Source organism: Ursus maritimus, unplaced genomic scaffold, assembly GCF_017311325.1.
Source record: "Ursus maritimus isolate PB19 unplaced genomic scaffold, ASM1731132v1 scaffold_9, whole genome shotgun sequence".
Lineage (NCBI taxonomy): Eukaryota > Metazoa > Chordata > Mammalia > Carnivora > Ursidae > Ursus > Ursus maritimus.
The window spans coordinates 1060727-1085876 of record NW_024427107.1 but is presented as its reverse complement, the minus strand read 5'-3'; the positions used below and the strand labels follow the sequence as shown (position 1 = coordinate 1085876).

The window sequence follows — 25150 nt, the reverse complement described above, 5'->3', positions numbered from 1 at the left end:
TTATAGTCAGAGAAGACCAGGGTGTTCAAATTATCATCTTATGTTTTGTTTTAGGATGGAATTGTAGACTCTGTTGACAGTACTTTAAGAGATTTTTGTGGTCGGTGTATTCGTGAATTCCTCAAATGGTCCATTAAGCAGACAACACCACAGCAGCAGGAAAAAAGTCCAGTAAACACCAAATCGCTTTTCAAGCGACTGTACAGCTTTGCACTTCACCCCAGTGCTTTCAAGAGGCTAGGAGCATCACTTGCCTTTAATAATATCTATAGAGAATTCAGGTAAGTAAGCCACATGACAGGGAAGAATATAAAATAAGTTCTTGAAATTTTTAGTAGTGATTGTGAAAAGTGACTGCTATTTATGTACCCCATGTGTTCATATATCAGGCATTTAGTTAACTATTATGTGTCAGGTGCTGTGCTATTTTCTGAGGATTAAAAAATGAGTTAAAATGCAGTTCACATTCAGGAAGCTCAGAAACTACTGAGAAATACATACAAACATAATACCAAGCACTATTGTAAATGGAACGGAAGACATAATCTTTGGAGCACCTGGCCAGTCTCACTGTGCTCCTTTCCAAACTTCCAACTCCACAGTTAAAGAAAATAAAATGTCGTTATCTCCTTTTATAACATCCTATTTTTTATCTCTACTCTATCCCTTTGGTCCGAAATGGCATGGCTGATTTATTTACCCTTTAAGCTTCATCTAAGTATAAATGCTACAGGAAGACTTCTTTAACCTACTCAAGCTAGGTTAGATACTCCTCTTCTGTGCTCTAAAGAGTAGTGTTTGTTCATTCATTTATTGTTATTAAGAATATTATATACCAGGCACTGTGCCAAATGCTGGTGATAAAAAGATATAGCCATTCATGAGGGTTGCATTAAAAAAAAGAGATTGGTAATAATTAATCACACAGATAATTGTAAAACTTGTTGCTGAAATCAGTTCTTTGAAGTAGTAGTGGATGGTTACAAGTAATCTTATAATGAGGAACCTGACGTTTGGTCCAGATAGTTTCTCTCAGGAAATGACAGTTATGATAAAGATGAGAGGAATAATTGTAAAGATAACATAGATGATAGAAAGAGAGAGATGATGGATAGATGGATGGATGGATAGGAAACTGTGTATGTGTATGTACATGTGCATGTTTATATGAAAACTGACAAGAGTTTGAAGCCACAGTGTTATTTTTTTTAGCTTTTTAAATTGTGAAACTTATATGTACAGAAGAATGTTTAAAGAGTATATGTAAATCTGTCACCATTTTCAGATGACATGGTATTATATATAGAAAACCCTAAAGACTTCACCAAAAAACTATTAGAACTAATAAATGAATTCAGTAGAGTTGTAGGACACAAACTCAATATACACAAATCTATTGCATTTCTGTACTTTAATAACCAATTATCAGGAAGTGAAATTAAGAAAAAAATCCCATTTATAATTGCATCAAAAAGAATAAAATACCTAGGAATAAACCAAGGAGGTGGAAGACCTATACATTAAAAACCATGAGACATTGGTGAAAGCAACTGAAGAAGACACAAATCAGTGGAAGATATATCATGCTCATGGATTGGAAGGATTTATATTGTTAAAATGTCTATACTCCCCAAAGCAATCAACACATTCAGTGCAATCCCTATCAAAATTCTAATGGCATTTTTCGCAGAAACCAAACAACCCTAAAATTTGTGTAGAAATACAAAATACATTGAAGAGCCAAAGCAATCTTGAGAACAAAGAACAAAGTTGGAGGCATCATGCTCCCCAATTTCAAACTATACTACAAAAGCTATAGTAATCAGAACAGTGTGGTATTGGCATAAAACAGGTCAATGAAACAAAATAGAGAGCCTAGAAATAAACCCATGCAAACACGGTCAATTAATTTTTGACTCAGGAGCCAAGAATAAACAGTGGGAAAAGGACAATCTCTTTACTACATGTTGGTGTTGGGAAAACCAGACAGCCACATGCAAAAGAATGAAACTAGACTAGTATCTTACACCAGACACAAAAATTAACTCAAAATGGATTAAGGACTTGAATGTAAGACCTGAAACCATAAAATTCCTGGAAGAAAACATATGTGGTAAGCTGTTTGACATCAGTTGTTTTTTTTTTTTTTTTAAAGATTTTATTTATTTATTCGACAGAGAGGGAGACAGCCAGCGAGAGAGGGAACACAAGCAGGGGGAGTGGGAGAGGGAGAAGCAGGCTCCCAGTGGAGGAGCCTGATGTGGGGCTCGATCCCATAACGCCGGGATCACGCCCTGAGCCGAAGGCAGACACTTAACGACTGCGCCACCCAGGCGCCCCTGACATCAGTTTTGACAACGTTTTGGTTTTAACTCCAAAAGCAAAGGCAAAAAAAGCAAAAATAAATATGTGGGACTGTATCAACTAAAAGATCCTGCATGGCACAGGAAACCGTCAATAAAATGAAAAGGTGACAAAAGGTGATCAGTATCACTAGTCATCAGGGAAATGCAAATCAAACCACAATGAGATATGAATGGCTATTATGAAAAAGACAACAAATAACAAATGTTGGCAAGGATGTAGAAAAAGGGGAACCCTTGTGCTCTGATGATAGGAATGTAAACTGACACAGCCACTATGGAAAATAGTATGGAAGTTCCTCAATAATTAGAAGTACAGGTACCATATGATCTAGCAATTCCCCTTTTGGGTATTTATCCAAAGGAAACGAAACATTCAAAAAGATGTATGTACCCCCATGATTATTGCAGCATTATTTAAAATAGCCAAAATATGGAGAGTGTCCATCAGTGGATGAATGGATAAAGAAAATGTATATGTATACAATGGAGTATTATTCAGCCCTAAAAAAAAAGAAATCATACCATCTGTGAAAACATGGATGGACCTTGAGGGCATTATGTTAAGTAATATAAGTCAGAGAAAGACAAATACCTATGGTTTTATTATTTGTGAAATCTTAAAAAAAAAAAAAAAAGAGACAAACTCATGGGTACAGAGAACAGATTGGTGGTTGCCACAGGCTGGGAAGAGGGCTAGGCAAAATGGGTGATGGGTCAAAGGTACAAACTTCCAGTTATGAAATAAATAAGTCATAAGGGTATATAGACATGCCTCATTTTATTGTACTTCATTTTTTAAAAAAGATTGTGTTTATTTGAGAGAGAGAGAGAGAGCAGGGTGGGGGGCAGAGGGAGAAGCACACTCTCATCTGAGCAAGGAGCCTGATGGCAGGACTCGATCCCGGGACTCCAAGATCATAACCTGAGCGGAAGGCAGACGCTTAACCAACTGAGCCATCCAGACACCCCTTATTGTGCTTCATTTTATTGCTTTTCACTGATAATGCGTTTTTTACAAATTGACCTTGAGTAGGTCTGTTGGCACTACTTTTCCAACGTTTACTCACTTTGTATCTCGTAAGTCATGTTTTGGTAATTCTTACGTTATTTTAAACTTTTTCATTATTCCTGTATTTGGCATGGTGATCTCTGATGTTGGTCTTTGATATAACTATTGTAATTGTTTTGGGGTGCCAATGAATTGCTCCCATATAAGACAATGAGCTTAATTGATAAATGTTGTGTGTGTTTTGACTGCTCCACCAGCTGGCTCTTCCCCTATCTCTCTCCCTCTCCTCGGGCCCCCCATTCCCTGAGACACAACAATGTTGAAATTAGGCCAATTAATAACCCTACAATGGCCTCTAAGTGTTAAAGTGAAAGGAAGTGTTGCACATCTCTTAATTTAAATCAGAAGCTAGAAATGATTAAGCTTAGTGCAGAATGCATCTCAAAAGCCAAAACAGGCCAAAAGCTAGGCCTCTTACACCAGTTAAACAAGTAGTGAATGCCAAGGGGAAGTTCTTGAAGAAAATTAAAGCTGACACTCCATTGAATACATGGATGAAAAGGAAGTGAAACAGACTTACTGCTGATACGAAGAAAGTTGTAATGGTCTGGATAGAAGATCAGAATAGCCATAAAATTCCCTTAAGCCAAAGCCTAATTCAGATCAAGGCCCTAACTCTCTTCAGTTCTATGCAGTGAGAGAGGTAAGGAAGCTGCAGAAGAAAAGTCTGAAGCAGAGGATCCATGAGGTTTCAGGAAGGAAACCGTCTTCCTAACATTCAAGTGCAAGATGAAGCAGCAAGTGCTGATGTAGAAGCTGCAGCAAGTTATCTGGAAGATCCAGCTCAGATAATTAATGAAGGTGCCTACACTAAGCAACAGATTTTCAGTAGGTGAAACAGCCTTCTACTAGAAGAAAAATCCATCTAGTACTTTTATAGCTAGAGAGGAGAAGTCAGTGCCTTGCTTCAAAGCTTCAAAGGACAGGCGGACTCTCCTGTTAGAGGCTAATGTAGCTGGTGACTAAGAGCCAGTACTGATTTACTATTCTGAAAATCCTAGGGCCCTTCAGAATTATGCTAAATTTACTCTGCCTGTGCTCTCTAAATGGAACAACAAAGCCTGGATGATAGCACATCTGTTTACAACCTGGTTTACTGAATATTTTAAGCCCACTGTGGAGAACTGCTCAGAAACAAAGATTCCTTTCAAGATATTACTGCTCAGTGACAATGCACCTGGTCACCCAAAAGCTCTGATGGAGAGATACCATGAGATTATTTGTTTTCATGCCTGCTAACACAGTACCTATTCTGCAGTTAATGGATCAAAGAGTAATTTGACTTTCAAGTCAAGATATATATTTCGTAAGGCTATAGATGCCATCGAGAGTGATTCCGCTGATGAATCCGGGCAAAGTAAATTGAAAATCTGGAAAGGATTCACCATTCTAAACACCATTAAGAACGTTCATGATTCATGGGAAGAGGTCAAGACATCAGCATTCACAGGGGTTTGGAAGAAGTTGATTCTAACCCTCATGGATGACTTTGAGGGGTTTAAGACTTCAGTGGAGGGAGTAACTGCAGATGGGGTAAAAAGAGCAAGAGAGCCAGAATCAGAAGTGAAGCCTGCAGGTATGACTGAATTACTGCAATCTCATGACAAAACTTTAATGGATGAGGACTTGCTTCTTCGGGATGAGCAAAGAAAGTGGTTCTTTGAGATGGACTCTACTCCTGGTGAAGATGCTGTGAAGATTGTTGAAATGACAGTAGAGGATTTAGTATACTGTATAAACTTAGTTGGTAAAGCAGTGGTGGGGTTTGAGAGGATTTCAGTTTTGAAACAGATTCTGCTGTGGGTGAAATGCTACCAAGTAGCATCACATGCTGTAGAGAAATTGGGTCTGAAAGGAAGAATTGATATATGCAGCAAACTTCTCTGTTGTCTTATCTGAAGAAATTGTCACAGCCACCCAACCTTGAGCAGCCACGATCCTAATCGGTCAACACCAGCCATCAACATCGAGGCAAGACCCTCCATCAGCAAAATGATTATGACTTGCTGAAAGCTCAGAAGATGGTTAGCATTTTTTAGCAATAAAGTATTTTTAATTAAGGAATATACATTTTTTTAGACATAATACTGTTGTGCACTTAATATACAGTACAGTGTAAACACAGCTTTTATATGCCCTGGGAAACCAAAAAATTCATTCTACTCCCTTTGTTGAGATAATTGCTTTATTTTGGTTACCTGGACCAAACTCGTAATATCTCTGAGATGTGCCCATAACGTAGAGTATGGTGACCATAGTTAATAATACTGTATTGCATATTTAAAATTTGCTAGGACAGTTGATTTTAAAAGTTCATATTACAAGGAAAAAATTTTGTAACTGTATGGTGATCGATGTTAACGAGACTTATTGTGTTGATGATATTGTAATGTATACAAATACAGAGTCATTATCTTGTACTCCTGGAAGTAATATAATGTTATATGTCAAGTGTGCCTCAGGTTAAAAAAAACTGTAGAGTGTACTGAATAGTAATAAAACAAGTTTTTGTATACTCACCACCTAGGTTAAGAAATAGAGTATTAATAGACCTTCCTCTGCTCTGAACTAATCATTCTTCCTTTATGTTACTTATTCCCTTGTTTGTCTTTTTTGTTTCATTTTGTTTGTATGTACCCTAAATGATATACTTTTGCATTTTGGAAAGCTGTAAAGGTCAGTGTTTTCACTGTTAGGTAAAGTATCCTGGGATATTCTGTTCAGTGGAGGCTGGTTTCAGCTTCCATGAAAGATTACAGGAGCCTATTCCAAGGAATTAGTGACAAGGTTCATGTTAGTTTTGGGAAGCAGAACTCTCCAGAGTGGTGTGAAGTAGACCACAACTGACATCTGGGAGAAATACCGTCTGAGAGTATGGATTGCCTTTTATTTATTTATTTATTTTTTTAAAGATTTTTTAAAATTTATTTATTAGACAGAGATAGAGACAGCCAGCGAGAGAGGGAACACAAGCAGGGGGAGTGGGAGAGGAAGAAGCAGGCTCACAGCGGAGGAGCCTGACGTGGGGCTCGATCCCATAACGCCGGGATCACGCCCTGAGCCGAAGGCAGATGCTTGCTTAACTGCTGTGCCACCCAGGCGCCCCTGGACTGCCCTTTAAATTCTGTATCTCAGTTTCCATTGGTTCACCCCATGTGGCAGGAGCATGTCAAAGCAAAATTCTCTTATAAATGAGCACTGTCAGCTGATCCAGTTTGAACATGGACAGGAGAAGAACTTTACCGATCGTGGGAGGCCAGATTAAGAGAGGAATTTGGGCCATCTTATGTATAGGTTGAAAAATCCATACTGTGGTGTTTCGGTGGAGATAGCTGTTACAAGTCTCTTCCTTGGGTCCCTGCTCACCTATCATGTCTGGATCTCCTTGCCTCTCCCCTTGGATGTCCCCTTTACTTCCCTGTGTTTCATCTTTTGTTTCCTTTTCCTCTCTTGTCTTCCTTTTTGGATACTGATTTGTTGGATCACATTTGAATTGGCTTTTTGAGAAAAGGTGCATTGAGTGATAAATTTTTTGAGATCTCGCGTGTTGAATAATATAAATACAAGTTCTGTTGTTTCCTTTCTGCATGCTAATGAACTGTTTTGTACATCATTCTTTGGAAACACCATTCTAGGGCATCATTCTGTCATGTCATTTCTCTACTTACCTACTTTAGTTGGTGTTGATACCTAAGCTAAATACTGTTATACTCAGCCTGGGCCTTTTAAGACCCCTTCCTCCAACTTTTCCAGTCTCATCACAAACTGCTCTTCCAAGTGAACCTTTTCTTCTAGCTTTGCCGTTTGCTTGCTCTCTCTAGAGTTCTTCATCTTGCCTCCCTGTCTTTGCCCATACCACACATTTATCGGTAATGTCCTTTATTTTCAGTGTCAGACTGGGGTGTGTGACACTAGGGGAATATGGAGCTTGTGGAACTCTGACAGGCCTTGCCCCTCCTAGGATTCAACCTTAAAAAAAAGAAAAAAAAGAAACTAGGGCAGTATTTCTGCCAAACCAAACACCAGTTTGTAATGTTCTAAATGCTCTCCATCCTCCAGCACCTCACTCCAGTTCTGTTTGTTCCAGGAACATGCTCCTTCCCAGTGGGCCGTGCAGTGACCCAGGACTTCATCACAAGTAGAAATTCCAACTTGTACTTTTCTTCTACTTACTCATTTACCGGGCTGTGTTAGTAAGGAGCAGATTTTCGAGGGAGAGATCTGCCCTCTGCCCTTTACCCACCCATGAGCTTACTCTATAAAAGAAGATGGTCCACAGACATTGTTGATTGAATTAATTACTTTCATGTGCCTGATGTGCTTGTAAAAGGCTTAGCGTTTATTATTGGTGTTGACTTTTGGATAGGGTGAGAGCTCTTGAAATTCTTTTATTTTTAAAGAATGCGGATATGATATGAGACTTTTTTTCTATTAATTTTAATGAGGTATGTGGAAGTGTGGTCAGAACAGTGGTTCTGAGGTTATGTGCTATGAGCAGTTCTACAGATGGAATGGTACTTGTGTGCGGAGAAAAAGCCAGCGTTGCCTCTTTTGGTTTATGTAGTTTTTGGTCTGCTCTTGAGGAAGTTTTCTTCTTTGGGAAGTATTTTAGGTTGCTTTATGTTTCAAAACATTTGAGTCATTTTAAAAAAAAATAAATTTAATTTATGTATTCTTGGATAACATTACTTTTTTCCCTTGTCACTCCTGCTTTACTATTTTCCTAGGTGAGTTTCAGTATTCTTTATTTTACAGGGAAGAAGAATCTCTGGTAGAAGAGTTTGTGTTTGAAGCGTTGGTTACATACCTGGAAAGTCTGGCGTTAGCACACGCAGATGAGAAATCCTTAGGTGGGTCTTTTCTGAGGTTTTCGTTTGCACACCAGTTCTGTTTGCCTGACAAATCTATAAGAGCTTTTCCACTCAGGGGTTAAGCCTCAAGTATTTCTCTCATAAGGTGGTGTTTTCTTTTCTCCCGTCTCCCATTTAGGGTAATAAGTGTGAAGGATAGACTTAAAGTAGCTAAGAGAGTAATAAATCGCAGTCTTTACAATTAAGTTCTGTCCAGCAGGTATTGTGAACATCCTGGAATTTCTGGGCTGAAATCTTCCTAGACGTCTTACCCAGAGAACGTAAGCGACTGGTCTAGGTCACATAGCTGTGCGGCAGAACTGCTCTTTCATTTACCCAGATTTTATTTTGTTTGTTTTTTCAAGACACAGGTTGAGCTCTATTATCCTTCATGTTGATAGCCTACTATGGGTAAAAATGCTTAAAAGTTAGCTCTTGTCATCAAAGAGCTTAAAATTGCTTTGTTTATCTTGACAGCTTATATAGGTGAATTTTCTCAACAAGTGAAACTTAACTCTTAAAAATTACTGCCATATTTTCAAAGCATAGAAAGAAAACTTTTCTTGGTTACAGAACTCAAATTAAGTTCTGTAAGGCTCCTTTCCTAAATAACCCGAGATGTCTGTGGATGGTTTTACTAATGGTTCTCCTATAGTGGCTATATTATTAAGCTAGCATATGGCTTAACCTACATAAGAAGAAGGGGAGGTCAAGGAATTTATACCCCTTAAACAATAGATTTAAATTGAGGTAAATAGGATCTGGACAGGTATGTGAGTTTTGGAATACCCATAGAGTCTCTTCCACCTCAGATGCATTATGTGAGGCTGTGCTTTGACTGGCTGCGGGCTGGTGAAGCAGTTTCTCATTAGGTGCAGTATTGCTGTAAGTGTGTTTGTGCATGTGCACTGTACTATCCTGCAATCTTGAATGTGGGTTTTGTTTTTATTTTGGGACAATGTAAATCCTTTATTTAAAATTTGTTTTCTGGGGGATGAAACAATATTAACTCTATTGTAAAATTACCCTTTTAGTTAAAAAACTAGGTCAATAAACTTATAGTGCTGTTTTATTAACAATAATCAGCTATATATCTCCTTTGGAAATATATTTTTATGCTTGAGAACAGGTACAATTCAACAATGTTGTGATGCCATTGATCACCTAAGGCGTATCATTGAAAAGAAGCACGTATCTTTAAACAAAGTAAAAAAGCGACGTAGGCCACGGTAGGTGATATTGCTTCCTTTTTAATTTTTTTTTTCCAACATGAAACTAATTCTCAGTTAGTAAAAAAGAATTTGGAAGGAATGTGTGGAAGCATAAAGAATTAATTTCCTAAACAAGGAATGAGTGGAAATAGGAGTCCATTTCTTGGACACTAAAAAGCTTTATGTTTGAAAATATTTGGTTTAAGGTACAAATTTGTAACAGACATTCATTTTATCTGCACTAATTTTGAATACATATTTGGTGTGGAATTATTTGACCAGAAAATGTATGAACTATTATGGAGTAAATTTGAAATATAAAAACTGAAGTATTGACATAGTAGCATTTTAACCATGATGGAATTATAGAATTATGAAATGAAGCTACCCAAAGCCAAGGCTGGCTTACTAACCAGTGGTATCCAGTCTTCGCTGTTAATTCCATCCTAGTAAGGTCTCATTCTCCAAAAGGATGGGGTATGCTATGCATCAGTCCCTCCAGATCTGTGCAGGGTGTCGGGGGGGGGGGGGTCTGCTGGCTGCTACCACTCTGCAGAAGCATTGGCACATGTAGATTGGATATTAATATTTTCTCTGTTGTTTTAAAATTGCTTCCTTCAGATCCTGTTGTTAACTTTTGACCTCTCTAGATCATTGATATTCAAACTGAAACATCTATCGGAGTTACCTGGAGGTCTTGTTAAAACACAGGTTGCTGGGTCTTGCCCCCAGAATCTTTCAGTAGGTCTGGAGTGGGGCCAAGAATTTACATTTTCTGCCAGGTTTACAGATAATATTGATGCAGCTGGGTGAGGGACCACAATTTGAGAAACACTACTTTAGGTTTCAAATCCCCCTTTGTTTTAAGGTACATTGAAAAGGAAACATGAAAACAGTGGTGCTGTTGTTTTAAGAAATGCTTTTTAATTTTCCCTCAATTAAAAAAAAATGAAGGTAAGCAGCATTTAGGACCTATTTAACCTGTGACATTTCGATGGTATACTAGTGATAATATATTAAAAATAAATTGAATGCCTTTTGATGAAGTTTCTACATGTATTAGGCAAAATTGAGTTAATGATTTCTAGACTCTCGGATCAACTAAATGCTAAATGTTGGGACATGTATTAAATATAGTGTGTTATCTCCATTTAGAGGATTTCCACCTGCAGCGTCATTGTGTTTAATGGATGTGGTCCAGTGGCTGGTAGCCCATTGTGGGAGGCCCCAAACAGAATGTCGACACAAATCCATAGAACTCTTTTATAAATTTGTTCCTTTATTGCCAGGTATTGTGATCTTTATGTCCTATAAATTATGGGTTTTGCTCTTACTAGTAGTAAAAGAGATGCGTATTTATTTAAAATGTAACCTTTCCATTATTTAGATGAATGTAACAAGTAATATATTCCTAATAAAAAGATAAGTATGTTCAGTAATCATTACAGATCATTTGTATGACAAAGGATAAATAAACTACGGGGTGTACATTTCTCAAAGATTCATAGAAGGAAAGAAAAAATTCTATTTTGATGTCAAGTGATGTAGAGGAAGTAAATTTAGAATTTCCCACTGTCTTTTTTGTTCTACATTTTTGCTTTTTTATTTTGTTTAACGGAAATGAAGGCTTGGATAACTGTGCATTTGTTAATGTGATATTCAGTTAATAGTTAGTGAAATAATGCAGTTGTTTTATTTCACCATGTGATTAATAAATTGCTAAACTGCTCAATCTAAATGATCTTGTGATATTAAAGGAAAGCAATGAACCTATGTATTTTAATAGTTATTGCACTAATTCATTAAATTATACTTACAGACTTGAAATAGTTACTAAATTTTTTAGTAGGAATAAATGTATTGTTCTGTTTTCTCCACTAAGTCCAGACCGAGGTTTGGAAGTGTAGGTGTGGGGAAAATGCCTCAGAACAGACCCAGGCCCTGGCTTCCCCCTATGGAATGCACTGTGCAAGAGTCCAGAACCAAGATACGCTATGGTGTCTGGATAAGAAAGGTCATGGTACACTACAAATCATGAGGAAGAGCCAGTTCTTTTTAGAAAATAGGGTGGAGTACCACTTTGGGGCTTTTTCCTCATGGAAGAGGAGGGGACGATTACTTGATATAATTCTAAAACTTAGAAGATTCTATATTTTGTTATACAATGAAATGTATTATGATGTTATACACTATAGATTTATATAGCATATATTGCAGTTGTATTAGTACTACATATATTCTTTGGTATATAAATATTTGTATTTATTTGTCTACTATAATTTTATATATATAGTAGTAATGTATATTTGGATGTAGAGATAATGTAGAGAATTGTTAAAGAAACACCACTAATATTTTATATTTGCTTATTGCTTTTAGTTAGCAAAGTTAGTCTTATACGTTGTCATTCTCACAACACTCCTGTAAAGTCCATAAAGACTGAATGGGGTGGAGGGGTGGGGCATGTTTTCCTTATTTTTAAATGAAACTTTGGCCCAGATGTTGTATGGGTGGAACTACTAGTTGGCAGACCTTTCCTCCCTTCCGGTTGGATCTTTGACTCTCCTGTACCCCGCACAATTTCTAGTGATGTGAGCTTGACTGATCCTAGACATTTCTGTTTTTCCTCTCAGTTGCCCACAATAGAGGCCTCACATATTTTCAATGAAATAAGAATTATTTCAGAATTGTTTCTGTTACACAAAGGATGCCAAGTAGCAGGTGAACCTTGTCCTGCTGCCAACGTACACTTTGTATAAAACGAATGAACATTCCTTCACTTATGCTTCTCTGTGCCCTCCAATGTTGCATCCACCTTTCTCTCTGCTATGTTTTCCCCCCGGTGTTTTTTTTTCTTAAGTTTTTATTTTAATTCCAGTTAGTTAACATACAGTGTCATATTAGTTTCAGTATACAATATAATAATTCAGGAATTCTATATATTACCTGGTGCTCATGTTATCAAGCACACTCAGGGGAGGGACAGAGGGAGAAGCAGAGCCCACTGAGCAGGGAGCCCAACATGGGGCTCAATTCCAGGACCCCAGGATCATAATCTGAGCTGAAGGCAGATGTTTAACTGACTCAGCCACCCAGGTGCCCCTGTTCATTTGTTTTGTTTCTTAAATTCCACCTACGAGTGAAATCATACGGTGTTTGTCTTTTTCTGACTGTCTTACTTGCCTAGCATAATGCTCTCTAACTCCATGCTTGTCATTGCAAATGACAAGATTTCATTCTTTTTTATGGCTGAATAATATTTATACCACATCTTCCTTATCTACTCATTAGTCGATGGACAGTTGGGCTCCTTTTATATCTTGGTTGTAAACAATGCTGCACTCAGTGCTTTTTGTTTTGTTTTGTTTTTTAAAGAGGGGTTGGGAGGGGTGGAGGGAGAGAGAATTTCAAGCAGGCTCTATACCCAGTGCAGAGCCCAGCACGGGGCTCAGTTCATCACACAACCCTGAGATCATGACCTGTGCCAAAATCAAGGGTTGGACGCTTAACCAACTGAGCCACCCAGGTGCCCCACTCCTAGTGGTTTTTATGGGACAATGTTAGGTGTCCCTTTAGATCAGAAGTCCTGTGTCCTGAAAGAGTACACTGTTGTCAGGGGTGCTGGGCAACACCCAGATCAGTGGGCCACAATGACAAGTACAGGCATGTCCCTATGACATGTGTCAGGGGCTTCTGACTGCTGAGACTCATGTTGGACAGAAAGCCAGGGTGACAGCAGCCATAGTTCAGAGGAGGAGAGTGAGAAGGAGGCAGGGATCTGGGAAGGTTCCCAGCAATCTAAATTATGCTTTCCCAGGCTGTCTTTTGGTCCACATGTTCCCTTATCCTCTTCTTTTTCTATACCTGTCTCTCTCTCTCCTTTCTGTGCTTTCTCTTCTATGACTCTTAACTAGCATTTGATATAGAACTTAAATATTATTTTTACTCATCATTTTATTTTCTTTTTCAATATTTAGTGAAAATAATGGAATGTTTAATAGTCCTCTCTAAAACAACCCTGAGAACATGATATTAAATCTTTTACTTATACAGTGATGATAGATATATTTTAACACAAGAGGAAAACTATTTCTTCTTCTTACTACATCAGAAATACATTAGTGTTTCGCAGTCTTCTCTAACTTCATTAGAATCAGGATGATTTGACCTTTAGAGAGTCACTGATTTCAGAGCATACAAAATACAGTTTAATGTTTTTTCTTTAGTTTGGAAAATGATTAATATCTAAAGGAGAAAAATGTCTTTTAAAAAGCAAATAATTTGAGGCTCCTGGGTGGCTCAGTTGGTTGAGCATCTGCCTTTGGCTTGGTCATGATCCCAGGGTCCTGGGATTGAGCTCCGCGTCAGGCTCCCTGTTCAGCGGTGAGTCTGCTTCTCCCTCTCCCTTTGCTCCTCCCCCTGCTTGTGTGTGTGCCCTCCCCCCCCGTCAAATAAAATCTTTTTTTTTTTTTTAAGATTTTATTTACTTATTTATTTGACAGAGAGAGACAGCCAGTGAGAGAGGGAACACAAGCAGGGGGAGTGGGAGAGGAAGAAGCAGGCTCATAGCTGAGGAACCTGATGCGGGGCTCGATCCCATAACGCCGGGATCACGCCCTGAGCCGAAGGCAGACGCTTAACGACTGCGCCACCTGGGCACCCCAATAAATAAAATCTTTTAAAAAAATGAAGATAAAACAGATAATTCAGCTCTTTTATTTAATAAAAACTGTGCTTAACTGAGTGATAGATGCTATTCTAAGCATTTTTTCAAATATTAACTACTTAATTCATTTACTCTTCGTAGGAAGCCCAGAGGTAGATAGTTTTAGGATTCTCATTTACAGATGAGGAAACCGGGAGACAAGAGAGGCCAGGTCCATACACCTGGGAAGTAGGATAGGAATTTGAGAGTCATTGTGCTCTTTTTGTGTTTATCCTTTAAATTACCCTGTGACCCAGCAGTTGCACTACTGGGTGTTTACCCCATAGATACAGATGTAGTGAAGAGAAGGGCCATATACACCCCAATGTTCATAGCAGCATTGTCCACAATAGCTAAATCGTGGAAGGAGCCGAGATGCCCTTCAACAGATGACTGGATTAAGAAGATGTGGTCCATATATACAATGGAATATTACTCAGCTATCAGAAAGGATGATTACCCACCATTTGCATCAACATGGATGGAACTGGAAGAGATTATGCTAAGTGAAATAGGTCAAGTAGAGAAAGACAGTTATACGGTTTCACTTATTTGTGGAACATAAGGAATAGCATGGAGGAGATTAGGAGAAGGAAGGGAAAAATGAAGGGGGGGGAGTCAGAGAGAGAGACGAACCACGAGAGACTCTAGACTCCCGGAAACAAACTGAGGGATTTGGGGGGGTGGGTGGGAGGATGGGTTGGCCCAGTGAAGGGTATTAAGGAGGGCACGTATTGCATGGAGCACTGGGTGTTATACGCAAACAATGAATCATGGAACACTACATCAAAAACTAATGATGTACTATATGGTGACTAACATAATTAAAAAATTAAAAAAAATTACTCCTGAATTAAAGGGATAACAGTTTTCAAGAAAAAAGGCAAGGGAAAGGATATGATGTTTATAGCTGTTAAAATCGTATCCAACCATTTTTATAATGTTTAACTGAAGAGAGTGGCTTTGGTGGAAATACCTTCTTGGCAGTAATTACAGTGAAATAAGTTGTGATTGCTATAGTTTAAAAAAAGAGAAAAGATTATCCCTTATTCTGAAATTGTACTGCTCTGGTATATATTTTATATGGGACTTTTATGGAAACGATATTTGAAATACTGTGATATTGCCTGTCTTGTTCTGGTCTGATTATGTTTAACATATCAGACTTTTAATTCTTTTTTATTATTGGGGGATGCTATTTTTGATTAGGTACCATGATTAGATTAATATTAGTTATGTGAAAGTTAATGTGTGTTTTAATCTTGTTTCTTTTTTAAGGCAACCCATCCCCTTCTTTATGGCTGAAAGATATTCTCAAGAACAAAAATACTTCCTTTCTCATAAACATATTTGAGGGGGGAGGAGGAGATTGTGATCGGCCATCAGGCATCCTTGCTCAGCCTACCCTCTTCCATCTGCAAGGGCCATTCAGCCTGAGAGCTGCCCTGCAGTGGATGGACATGCTTCTGGCGGCTCTAGAGTGCTACAACACATTCATTGAAGAGAAAACCCTTGAGGCATCTGAGGTCCTGGGTAGGTAAAACCTACACCCCACGTTACTGTGGTCCAGTTCTACCTGGAGTCATTCTGGGCAAAAGAGCAGTGGGGTGTTTAACTAGACAGGCACCACTGTCTCAGAATCACAGAAACAAAAGTGATAGCAGGGAGCATTAATTTAGTCCTTGCATTCTTGAAGCTCACAGTGAAGGCAGAGGTCTGGTTACATGACAGCACCGAGGCTACAGAAACCTGCCCAAAGTCTATATTTTCGTGCCCTGTTTACAGGTTCTTGATGACCCTTTTATCAAATAACCTTTTGAGGTTTTCATTTGCATATAGCAGATTAAAAGAGTTCTTCCTGGGTGCTTGGCTGGCTCAGTTGATAGAGCATACAACTTTTTTTTTTCTTTTTTCTTTTAGAGAGAGAGCGTGCAAGTGGGGTGGGAAGGGGTAGAGAGGCCGAGAGAGAGTGAGAGAGAGAGGCAGAGAGGGAGCAGAGAGGCAGAGAGGGAGAGAAAGAATCTTAAGTAGGCTCCACGCTCAGTGTGGAGCCAGATGTAGGGCTCGATCTCATGACCTGAGCCAAATGAAATCAAGAGTCAGAAGCTTAACTGACTGAGTTACTCAGGCATTGGAGCATGCAGTTCTTGATCTTAGGGATGTAAGTTTGAGCCCCACATTGGGCATAGAGATTACTGAAACAATAAAATCTTAAAAAAAAGTTTATGGGGGCACTTGGATGGTGCAGTCGGTTAAGCAGCTGACTCTTGGTTTTGGTTCAGGTCTCATCTCAAGGTCATGAGGTGGAGCCCCACGTTGGGCTCCATGCTCAGCACTGAGTCCGCTTCACATTCTCTGCTCCTCCTGCTCATGCTATCTCTCTCTTCCTCTCTCAAATAAATAAGTACATCCTTTAAAAAATGTTTATGAAATAAATGAGTTCTTCCTGACATGAGGCTCTTTGATCTTATTCTGTGGTTTTTGAGTAGCATGTCTTTACATGCTACTTACATTTTCCTATTCCTTAGTGTTTTTATTGTAGTATGATGATAATAGTGTTGCTTACAGAGGATAGACTACAGGGTGGAGTGTTCTGTGTGCTCCTTAGCCAGTGCTGGGAAGAAGGAGATGGCAGGCTCCATCCTTCTAGTGACCTAAATGGGACCTCGGAAGGCGGGAGATGGCTCCTGGGAGGTGTGTCTCTCCGAGAATAGAGTGTCTGGAGCAGATCATAGCTGAGAGGTTCTCTGAGCAGGCTATTTTAGTCTTCAGGGGTTTCACCTAAATCCTCTCATGGGCTGAACGTCCAATTTACCACTCAGAACATGTTCTAGAATGATTTTCAGTTCTGGTGGTGGCTGACTAAAGGAACTACCAGTCTCTGATTTTGTCAGAGGTGAAGTCTGTATTTTGGGAATTTGGGAGAAAGAATGTCTTGTCTTCCTTTTGGCTTGAGGAAGTTGGAGCCAGACGTGGTGGGGAGTGTGTAATGTGTGTGTGTATACACGCTGGGGTTCAGGAAAACAAATTTTATGCTATTTTGAGATTTGACTCTTTCTAGCAGGGATTCTGCATGATTCTAGTATGGGATTCTCAGAAGGATAGGTCAGATAAGTTCTGAAACTTTAAAAACAGCAATAGTATAGCTGTTCACTTTCAAATAATACCTTAAATTTGTTGTTTTAAGAGATCTCATATATCATTATGAAAATCTCAACCAGGAAAAAAGCATAGGAAATATGTAAAACCCTCTCCCCTAATTGCATTACCTAGTGACAAACACTAAGACAGTTTAGTGTTTACTTTTCTAAACTTTTTCTATGTATATAATATATATTTTAATTTTAATTTTTAACTTAGATTATTGCATGCTTTACTGTAATTTGATTTTTTAAAAAAAACTTAACTTTTAAACAGAAAACTTAACATATTAGATGTTTTTTATGTCAGTAAATATACCTCAAGCTAATTTAAATGACCACATATTAGTAAAGTAGGCGAATGTGTCACAATTAAGCAGTCTTCAAATGGTTTTATTCATTTATCTTGTGAGGAGTGGAGAACATTAAAAACAGTGGACCTTCTTTCAAACTTGACAAAAAATTCCTCGTTGCTTTTCAGTCGTAATTTCTGGTGTGTCATAGATGTTGGCATTTTAACATAAAACTGTTAGCATTGCTTAAAAAATGTATTCAGTGGAGCCTAACAGCTTTAACAGTTTCTTTACTGGAAATTTTGCATAGTTCCTAAATTACTCTTACCATTCCATACCCTTCACATTTTTTTATCCTAAGTATTTTGTGTTTTTATGCTTATGTTGTTACTCATAACTCTATGTATTTGCAACAGAATGGTCTACATGTTATAGGTTTCTTCTGTGTTGCATTATCATTGCATTTGCTATTAGGGCACTTTATGTTTATTACCACTATAATGATATAAGCATAATAAAAATTTTGAAGAATAATTATTACATATAAAAAGTAAAATTATATGGTTAGAATTCTATTTTTGTTTTGTATAGATTTTACCAAAAAAAAACTTGTTCACATAAACAAATGCCATCTTTGAATAATGCTAAAATGCTCATTTTTTCCCACATTTAGCATATCCGTAATTGGAATGTGTCATACAGTCCCTGGTCTATTGGATTCAAGGATATTTGGTGTTTGAAAATGAAATTCCTAATATATTTTCCCTCATTTCTTTGAATACATAATGATCTGTCATCAAAATTATTTTTAATGATCTGTCAAGTTGGCAGTTTGATGAACTTAAATTTTATGGAAACAAAGAATTAGAAACCCTCAGACTTATAAAAGCATTCCTTTTTTTTTCAGTTTTTTTTTTTTTTTAGAATTTTATTTATTTATTAGCACGAATGGGAGGAGGAGCAGAGGGAGGAGGAGAAGCAGACTCCTTGCTGAGCAGACAGCCTTGGGGCTCGATCCCAGGACTCTGGGATGATGACCTGAGCTGAAGGCAGACACTTAACCAACTGAGCCACCCAAGCACCTCTATAAAAGCATTTCTTATTCAGTTATTACTTTACTCTTTCAACGTGTACACCATTTTTAAAGATTGTCCCTTTGGGAGGTCTTTACACACTGGTATAAAGCTACAGTAAGACTGAGGAGAGGAGAAAGTTGCTTTGTCTTTCTTCCATAAGCAAGACTGGGCTAATTGTGAGAGAAGTAGGGTTGAGGGCCAGGAGAACCAGCACCTTCGTGTTTTTAGACATGTGAGATTTATGTACAGGTCCATTTGGGAGTTGATGCAATTTTTTCCATAAAAAGACCGCTGCCAGAATTTGTTTCTCTGTTGTCCCTTTGAAGGACATTTCAGTTGTTTCTGTTTCTTCATTATTAAAAACAATGCTAAAATGAACATCCATACAAACACAACTTTATAATTCTGCCTTTATTTCATTAGGATAAAATTTCAATGCTGGATCAAAGCATATGAGCTTTTTTAACATTTGACAGAAATTGGTGTGCTTTTTAAAAGCTTTTTCTGGGGGCACCTGGGTGGCTTAGCTGTTAAGCGTCTGCCTTTGGCTCAGGTCATGATCCCAGGGTCCTGGGATCGAGCCCCGTGTCAGGCTCCCCACTTGGCGGAAAGCCTGCTTCTCCCTCTCCCACTCCCCTTGCTTGTGTTTCCTCTCTCGCTGTCTCTCTCTGTCAAATAAATAAATAAAATCTTTTTAAAAAAATAAAAAGCTTTTTCTGTATGAATTTTGACTAAGAGTATATCATGCCTATACTGAAGGTGTTTTACATTAATCATAGTGGGGTTAGAAGGAAGCATATGTTAATAATTGAGTATAATTTTTTTTTAGGTACTGAAACACAGTCTTCACTTTGGAAAGCAGTGGCTTTCTTTTTAGAAAACATTGCTATGCATGATATAACGGCAGCAGAAAAGTGCTTTGGCACTGGGGCAACAGGTCATAGACCCAGTCCACAGGAGAGGGAAAGATATAATTACAGCAAATGCACGATTGTGGTCCGGATTATGGAATTTACCACAACACTGCTCAGCACCTTCCCAGAAGGCTGGAAGGTAGGTTACTCCTGGTGCTCTGTTAGTGTGAGGTCAGCACTTGGCACTGGAAGAATATTTTCCAGTACCTATTAAAAGTGGTTTTGGCTTTCTTAGAACTTTCCATTGGTGTAGGAGTTATGTGTTCTTGAAAGTAATAAAACCTTGCATGTACTTCAGATTCTTATTGTGTGAATAAAATACAAAATAGCTTTTCTAGATATTTTATTGGATATTGCATTTTATGCTATGATCGATCAAACATTTGCCTTAGGAAACACTCATTAACAAATCCTTGTAAATGTGTCTGTGAGGCTTATTACATAAACAAAGTCCAGTTGGTCTACCCATTTAATACATACTAAATATCTACTATATGCCAGGCCCTGTCTGCAGATACAACAGCTCTCTAAACCAGGGGCCACAAAACTATGGTCCACAGGCCAAATCCCACCTGCTGCCTGCTTTTGTAAAGAAGGTTTCACTGGAACTCATCCAAGCCCATTTGTCCATGTATTGTCCGTGGCTGCTTTCACATTATAATGGCAGTTAGTTCAACAGTTGCAGCAGAGACCATAGGGCCCCCAAAGCCTAAAATAATTATTTTCTAACCCTTTACAGGGAAAGTTTGCCAACCCCTGCCCTAGCCAGGCAAAAATTCCTGGCTTCACGGACCTTACAGTAGTGAAAATCTAAGTGCTGACTAATGGATGTGTTTTTATTCAAATCATTTTTTACAGCTCCTCGAGAAGAATTTATGTAACAACAAAAACTTTATGAAACTCTTCGTGAAAACCCTGTGTGAGCCCTCGAGCATAGGTTTCAATATTGGTGATGTCCTAATTATGAATAATCTTCCTGATGTTTGTGTAAACCTGATGAAAGCACTAAAGAAGTCCCCATACAAAGACACCCTGGAGATGTACCTCAAGGAAAAAATAACATCACAGAGGTGGGCATTCAGATCATGCTTGGGATCAGTGTTGTGTTGGAATTTAAGGTTGCAATGTACTCTGGCAGCTGCATGTTTCTGCTATAGCCCCATTTCCTAAAGTGAAGGATCTCATCAGTTGCTTGAAAATTATCTATTTAACACATGCTTTCCCTGTACCTTATGGTACTTATGGCAAGCCTCAGATGTGGCTTAGCCCTGTGTTGATCTCCACCACTGGATTAGCACTTGGGCCCCATGTTCATTGTTAACCCGTGTTTGCTTTCCAGGGTCGTGTAATGAATTTGAGTGTCAAGTAGTCAGTAAACACATTTAAACAGAACACACATAATTTTTCAGTGTATCCTGCTAGTTTAGGGGAATCAACACTTATCTCATTTCTTTTTGTTTTTCTTACATGGCAGCATTGAGGAGCTCTGTGCTGTTGACCTGTATGGCCCTGATGCTTATATGGATAGGGCCAAGCTCATGTCTGTCGTGTCGGCTTGTAAACAACTTCACAGAGCTGGTTTTTTACATGTTGTATTACCATCTCAGGTAACCACAGCCAATTTGTTTTTACATTTCTCTTAGCTTAATAAAATTAATTAGTCCATTTACTTATATATATGTTTTTTTTTTTTTTAAAGATTTTATTTATTCGACAGAGAGACAGCGAATATATATGTTTTTTTTTTTTTTAAAGATTTTATTTATTCGACAGAGAGAGAGACAGCGAGAGAGGGAACACAAGCAGGGGGAGTGGGAGAGGAAGAAGCAGGCTCATAGCGGAAGAGCCTGACGTGGGGCTCGATCCCAGAACTCCGGGATCACGCCCTGAGCCGAAGGCAGACGCTTAACCGCTGTGCCACCCAGGCGCCCCTACTTATATATATGTTTTAAACATCCTGTATGTATAGAATGTGCTGAAATGGGAATTATAGAATTACTTACGCCAGACATGTATTAACTTAGAATATAAATATAAAAATTTATCAATATAAAATAAAAGAAGGACATTTGTATTTCAAACAGCCTTTTGAAGAACTTTAGGGATGAACTGTTATTGTGCCTTTGGCTAGGCAATATAAATGAAAAAAATATAGCATAGAAAGCAAAATTGAGTGAAGATTTTCCTGATGATTAGAATGTAGTCAGCGTTAATGAACATGGATTATTTTTAATTCATGAAAGGTGTGAAATTGTGTGTTTCTCTAAAGTATCTTATTGCTGGATGTTTCAGTGTTGCCTTTATTTTAGTCTGCAGATCAGCATCATTCTTTTGGCACAAAACTTCTTTCCCTGGTTTATAAAAGCATTGCACCTGGAGATGAACAAGAGTACTTTCATTCACTAGACCCCAGTTGTAAACGATTAGCCAGTGGACTTCTGGAGTTGGCCTTTGCTTTTGGAGGACTGGTAGGAACAGCAGCTATATGCTATGCTATCCTAATGGTGTAAATAAATAGCTCACTTGCAGTGTGTTTCTAAAAACAAGAATTTAGCTGGAATTTAGTAACTTCTTAGCTAGGGAAGTACTTTAATAGATTTACATGATCTGACTTCCTTTCTAAAAGTTTTTTTTAAATAAAAGAAATATGATAATATTCTTTTTAAATTGGCGTTTTGTCTATCACACTTTGTTTCCAAAAAGACTTTATAAGGCAGAATATTTTGTGAATATAAAGCTGAACTGTGTTGACACAGCGGCTTCCTCTTTCCCTGTCCCTTGTGATTTTCAGATGGCTGATTAGGGAGCACCCCTGTAGGATAATTCCAGAGGTACCACAGAAAGATATCTTCATGGATTTTTGAACTGTGCAGGGTTGGCCTCAAACAGTTTCTGCTGCAGCTGATATTTGCTAGCCAGTCCTTTGTGTTCATTCCTTCTACCAGTCTTCCCTTCTCCTGTAGCAGAAAGCTTTTCTTTGCCCCTTTGTTCATTTAATGTAAGCAACTTACATATTTAAATGGTCTAAAAATGTGCTCACTAGCCTCTCCCCTCGAAGCAACAAAAGATTTTCTGGAAATTTGGGAGGAACATGAGTCAGGGAAGATTTCTTTCCCAAAATGAAACTTAGAAAATGCAAACTTATTGAAATGTATACAGTTCAAACTTGAACCCAGGCCTTCAAATACCAGGTTCTCTTTAGACCTTACTGTGTGATTTTCCTCTTCCTATAACAGGTAAAATACTCCTGTCATTGTACCTTTCCTTGCTTTTTCACAGTGTGAGTACCTTGTGAATCTTCTCCTGGACACGGCACTGTTGTCTATGCCAGCCTCAGGAGTGTCCCAGAGAAACATGGTCAGCTTCTCTCATGGAGAGTATTTTTATAGCTTGTTCTCAGAGACAATCAACACTGAATTACTGAAAAATCTGGATCTTACTGTATTGGAGCTCATGAGATCATCTGTGGATAATCCCAAAATGGTAATGAAAATTTTATTTTTTATTTTTACTTTATTTACACGTAGCATGAATTACCATCAAACTCCACTCATTGAGCCAGAAACCCTTGTGGTGTTAGCAAAAGACTTGCCCCCCGTGTAGCACACTACCTACACTTGTGAGTTCGTTGTGAAATTTTTACTTAAGTAATTTTCCTTACATAATACCTATAAAAAGATTGCCATATTCTTGAAAAATGTCTAAACAGAACAGTTTCTCTTCCCAGAAGATCTAAAACTCTTGCAAATCTTTGAAAACAAAATCAAAGGAAAGAAGACCCAGCTTTAATGAACATTTAATAATGCTAAATGGACATTGAAACATTGATTATTATTATTTTTTTAAATAATAATCTTTTATTATGTTACGTTAGTCACCATACAGTATATCCTTAGTTTTTGATGTCATGTTCCATGATTCATTATTTGCGTATAACACCCAGTGCACCATGCAATACGTGCCGTCCTTAATACCCATCACTGGCCTATCCCAGTCCCCTACCCCCTCCCCTCTGAAGCCCTCAGTTTGTTTCCCAGAGTCCATAGTCGCTCATGGTTCATTCCCCCTTCTGGTTACCCCCCCTTTCTTCTTCCGTTCTTCTCCTACCAATCTTCCTACTTCTTATGTTCCATAAATGAGTGAAACCATATCATAATTGCCTTTCTCTGCTTGACTTATTTCGCTTAGCATTATCTCCTCCAGTGCCGTCCATGTTGCAGCAAATGTTGAGAAATCGTTCTTTTTGATGGCCGAGTAATATTCCATTGTATATCTGGACAACATCTTCTTAATCCAGTCATCTGTTGAAGGGCATCTCGGTTCCTTCCACGATTTAGCTATTGTGGACAATGCTGCTATGAACATTGGGGTGCATATGGCCCTTCTCTTCACTACATCTGTATCTTTGGGGTAAATACCCAGTAGTGCAATGGCTGGATCATAGGGTAGCTCAATTTTTAACTTTTTGAGGGACCTCCACACTGTTTTCCAGAGTGGCTGTACCAACTTGCATTCCCACCAACAATGTAGGAGGGATCCAATGTAGGAGAAAGGCTCCACATCCTCTCCAACAATTGTTGTTTCTTGTCAATTTTTGCCATTCTAACTGGTGTAAGGTGGTATCTCAGTGTGTTTTTGATTTGAATTTCCCTGATGGCTAATGATTTTGAACATTTTTTCATGGGTCTGTTAGCCATTTGTGTATCTTCATTGAAAACTGTCTCTTCATATCTTCTACCTATTTTATGATTTGCTTATTTGTTTCTTGTGTATTGAGTTTGAGAAGTTCTTTGGAGATCTTGGATACCAGTCTTTTATCTGTAGTGTCATTTGCAAATATCTTCTCCCATTCCATGGGCTGCCTCTTAGTTTTTTTGACTGTTTCTTTGGCTGTGCAGAAGCTTTTGATCTTGAGGAAGTCCCACAAGTTCATTTTTTCTTTTGTTTCTCTTGCCTTTGGAGATGTGTCATGAAAAAACTTGCTGTGGCCAATGTCGTAGAGGTTGCTGCCTATGTTCTCCTCTAGGATTTTGATGGAGTCCTGTCTCACATTGAGGTCTTCCATCCATTTTGAGTTTATCTTTGTGTATGGTGTGAGAGAGTGGTCAAGTTTCATTCTTTTGCATGTAGCTGTCTAATTTTCCCAGCACCATTTATCAAAGAGACTGTCTTTTTTCCACTGGATTTTTTTCCTGCTTTGTCAAAGATTAGTTGCCCAAAGAGCTGAGGGTCCATTTCTGGGTTCTCTTCTGTTCCATTGGTCTGTGTGTCTGTTTTTGTGGCAGTACCATGCTGTCTTGGTGATCACAGCTTTGTAGTATAGCTTGAAATCCGGCAATGTGATGCCCCCAGCTTTGTTTTTCCTTTTCAACAATTCCTTGGCAATTCGGGGCCTTTTCTGTTTCCACACAAATTTAAGGGCTGTTTGTTCCAGTTCGTTGAAAAATGTCCTCAGTATTTTGATCGGGATAGTATTGAAAGTGTACATAGCTCTGGGTAGCATGGACATTTTAACTATGTTAATTC

The 25150-nt window shown here is 38.3% G+C and overlaps 1 protein-coding gene and 1 pseudogene across 1 annotated transcript in view; one reads left to right on the top strand and one right to left on the bottom strand.

The window, feature by feature from the left end:
- PRKDC (protein kinase, DNA-activated, catalytic subunit) overlaps window positions 1-25150 on the top strand; it is a 227419-nt gene that overhangs the window by 44975 nt on the left and 157294 nt on the right. Inside the window, exons 27-36 of the mRNA XM_008706669.2 lie at window positions 55-281; window positions 8191-8285; window positions 9415-9514; window positions 10652-10785; window positions 15480-15734; window positions 19540-19763; window positions 20483-20694; window positions 21099-21231; window positions 21934-22092; window positions 22904-23107. Coding sequence (XP_008704891.1) covers window positions 55-281; window positions 8191-8285; window positions 9415-9514; window positions 10652-10785; window positions 15480-15734; window positions 19540-19763; window positions 20483-20694; window positions 21099-21231; window positions 21934-22092; window positions 22904-23107 — 1743 coding nt within the window. The remainder of the gene's footprint in view (window positions 1-54; window positions 282-8190; window positions 8286-9414; window positions 9515-10651; window positions 10786-15479; window positions 15735-19539; window positions 19764-20482; window positions 20695-21098; window positions 21232-21933; window positions 22093-22903; window positions 23108-25150) is intronic.
- Window positions 23144-23310, bottom strand: LOC121101804 (annotated as a pseudogene).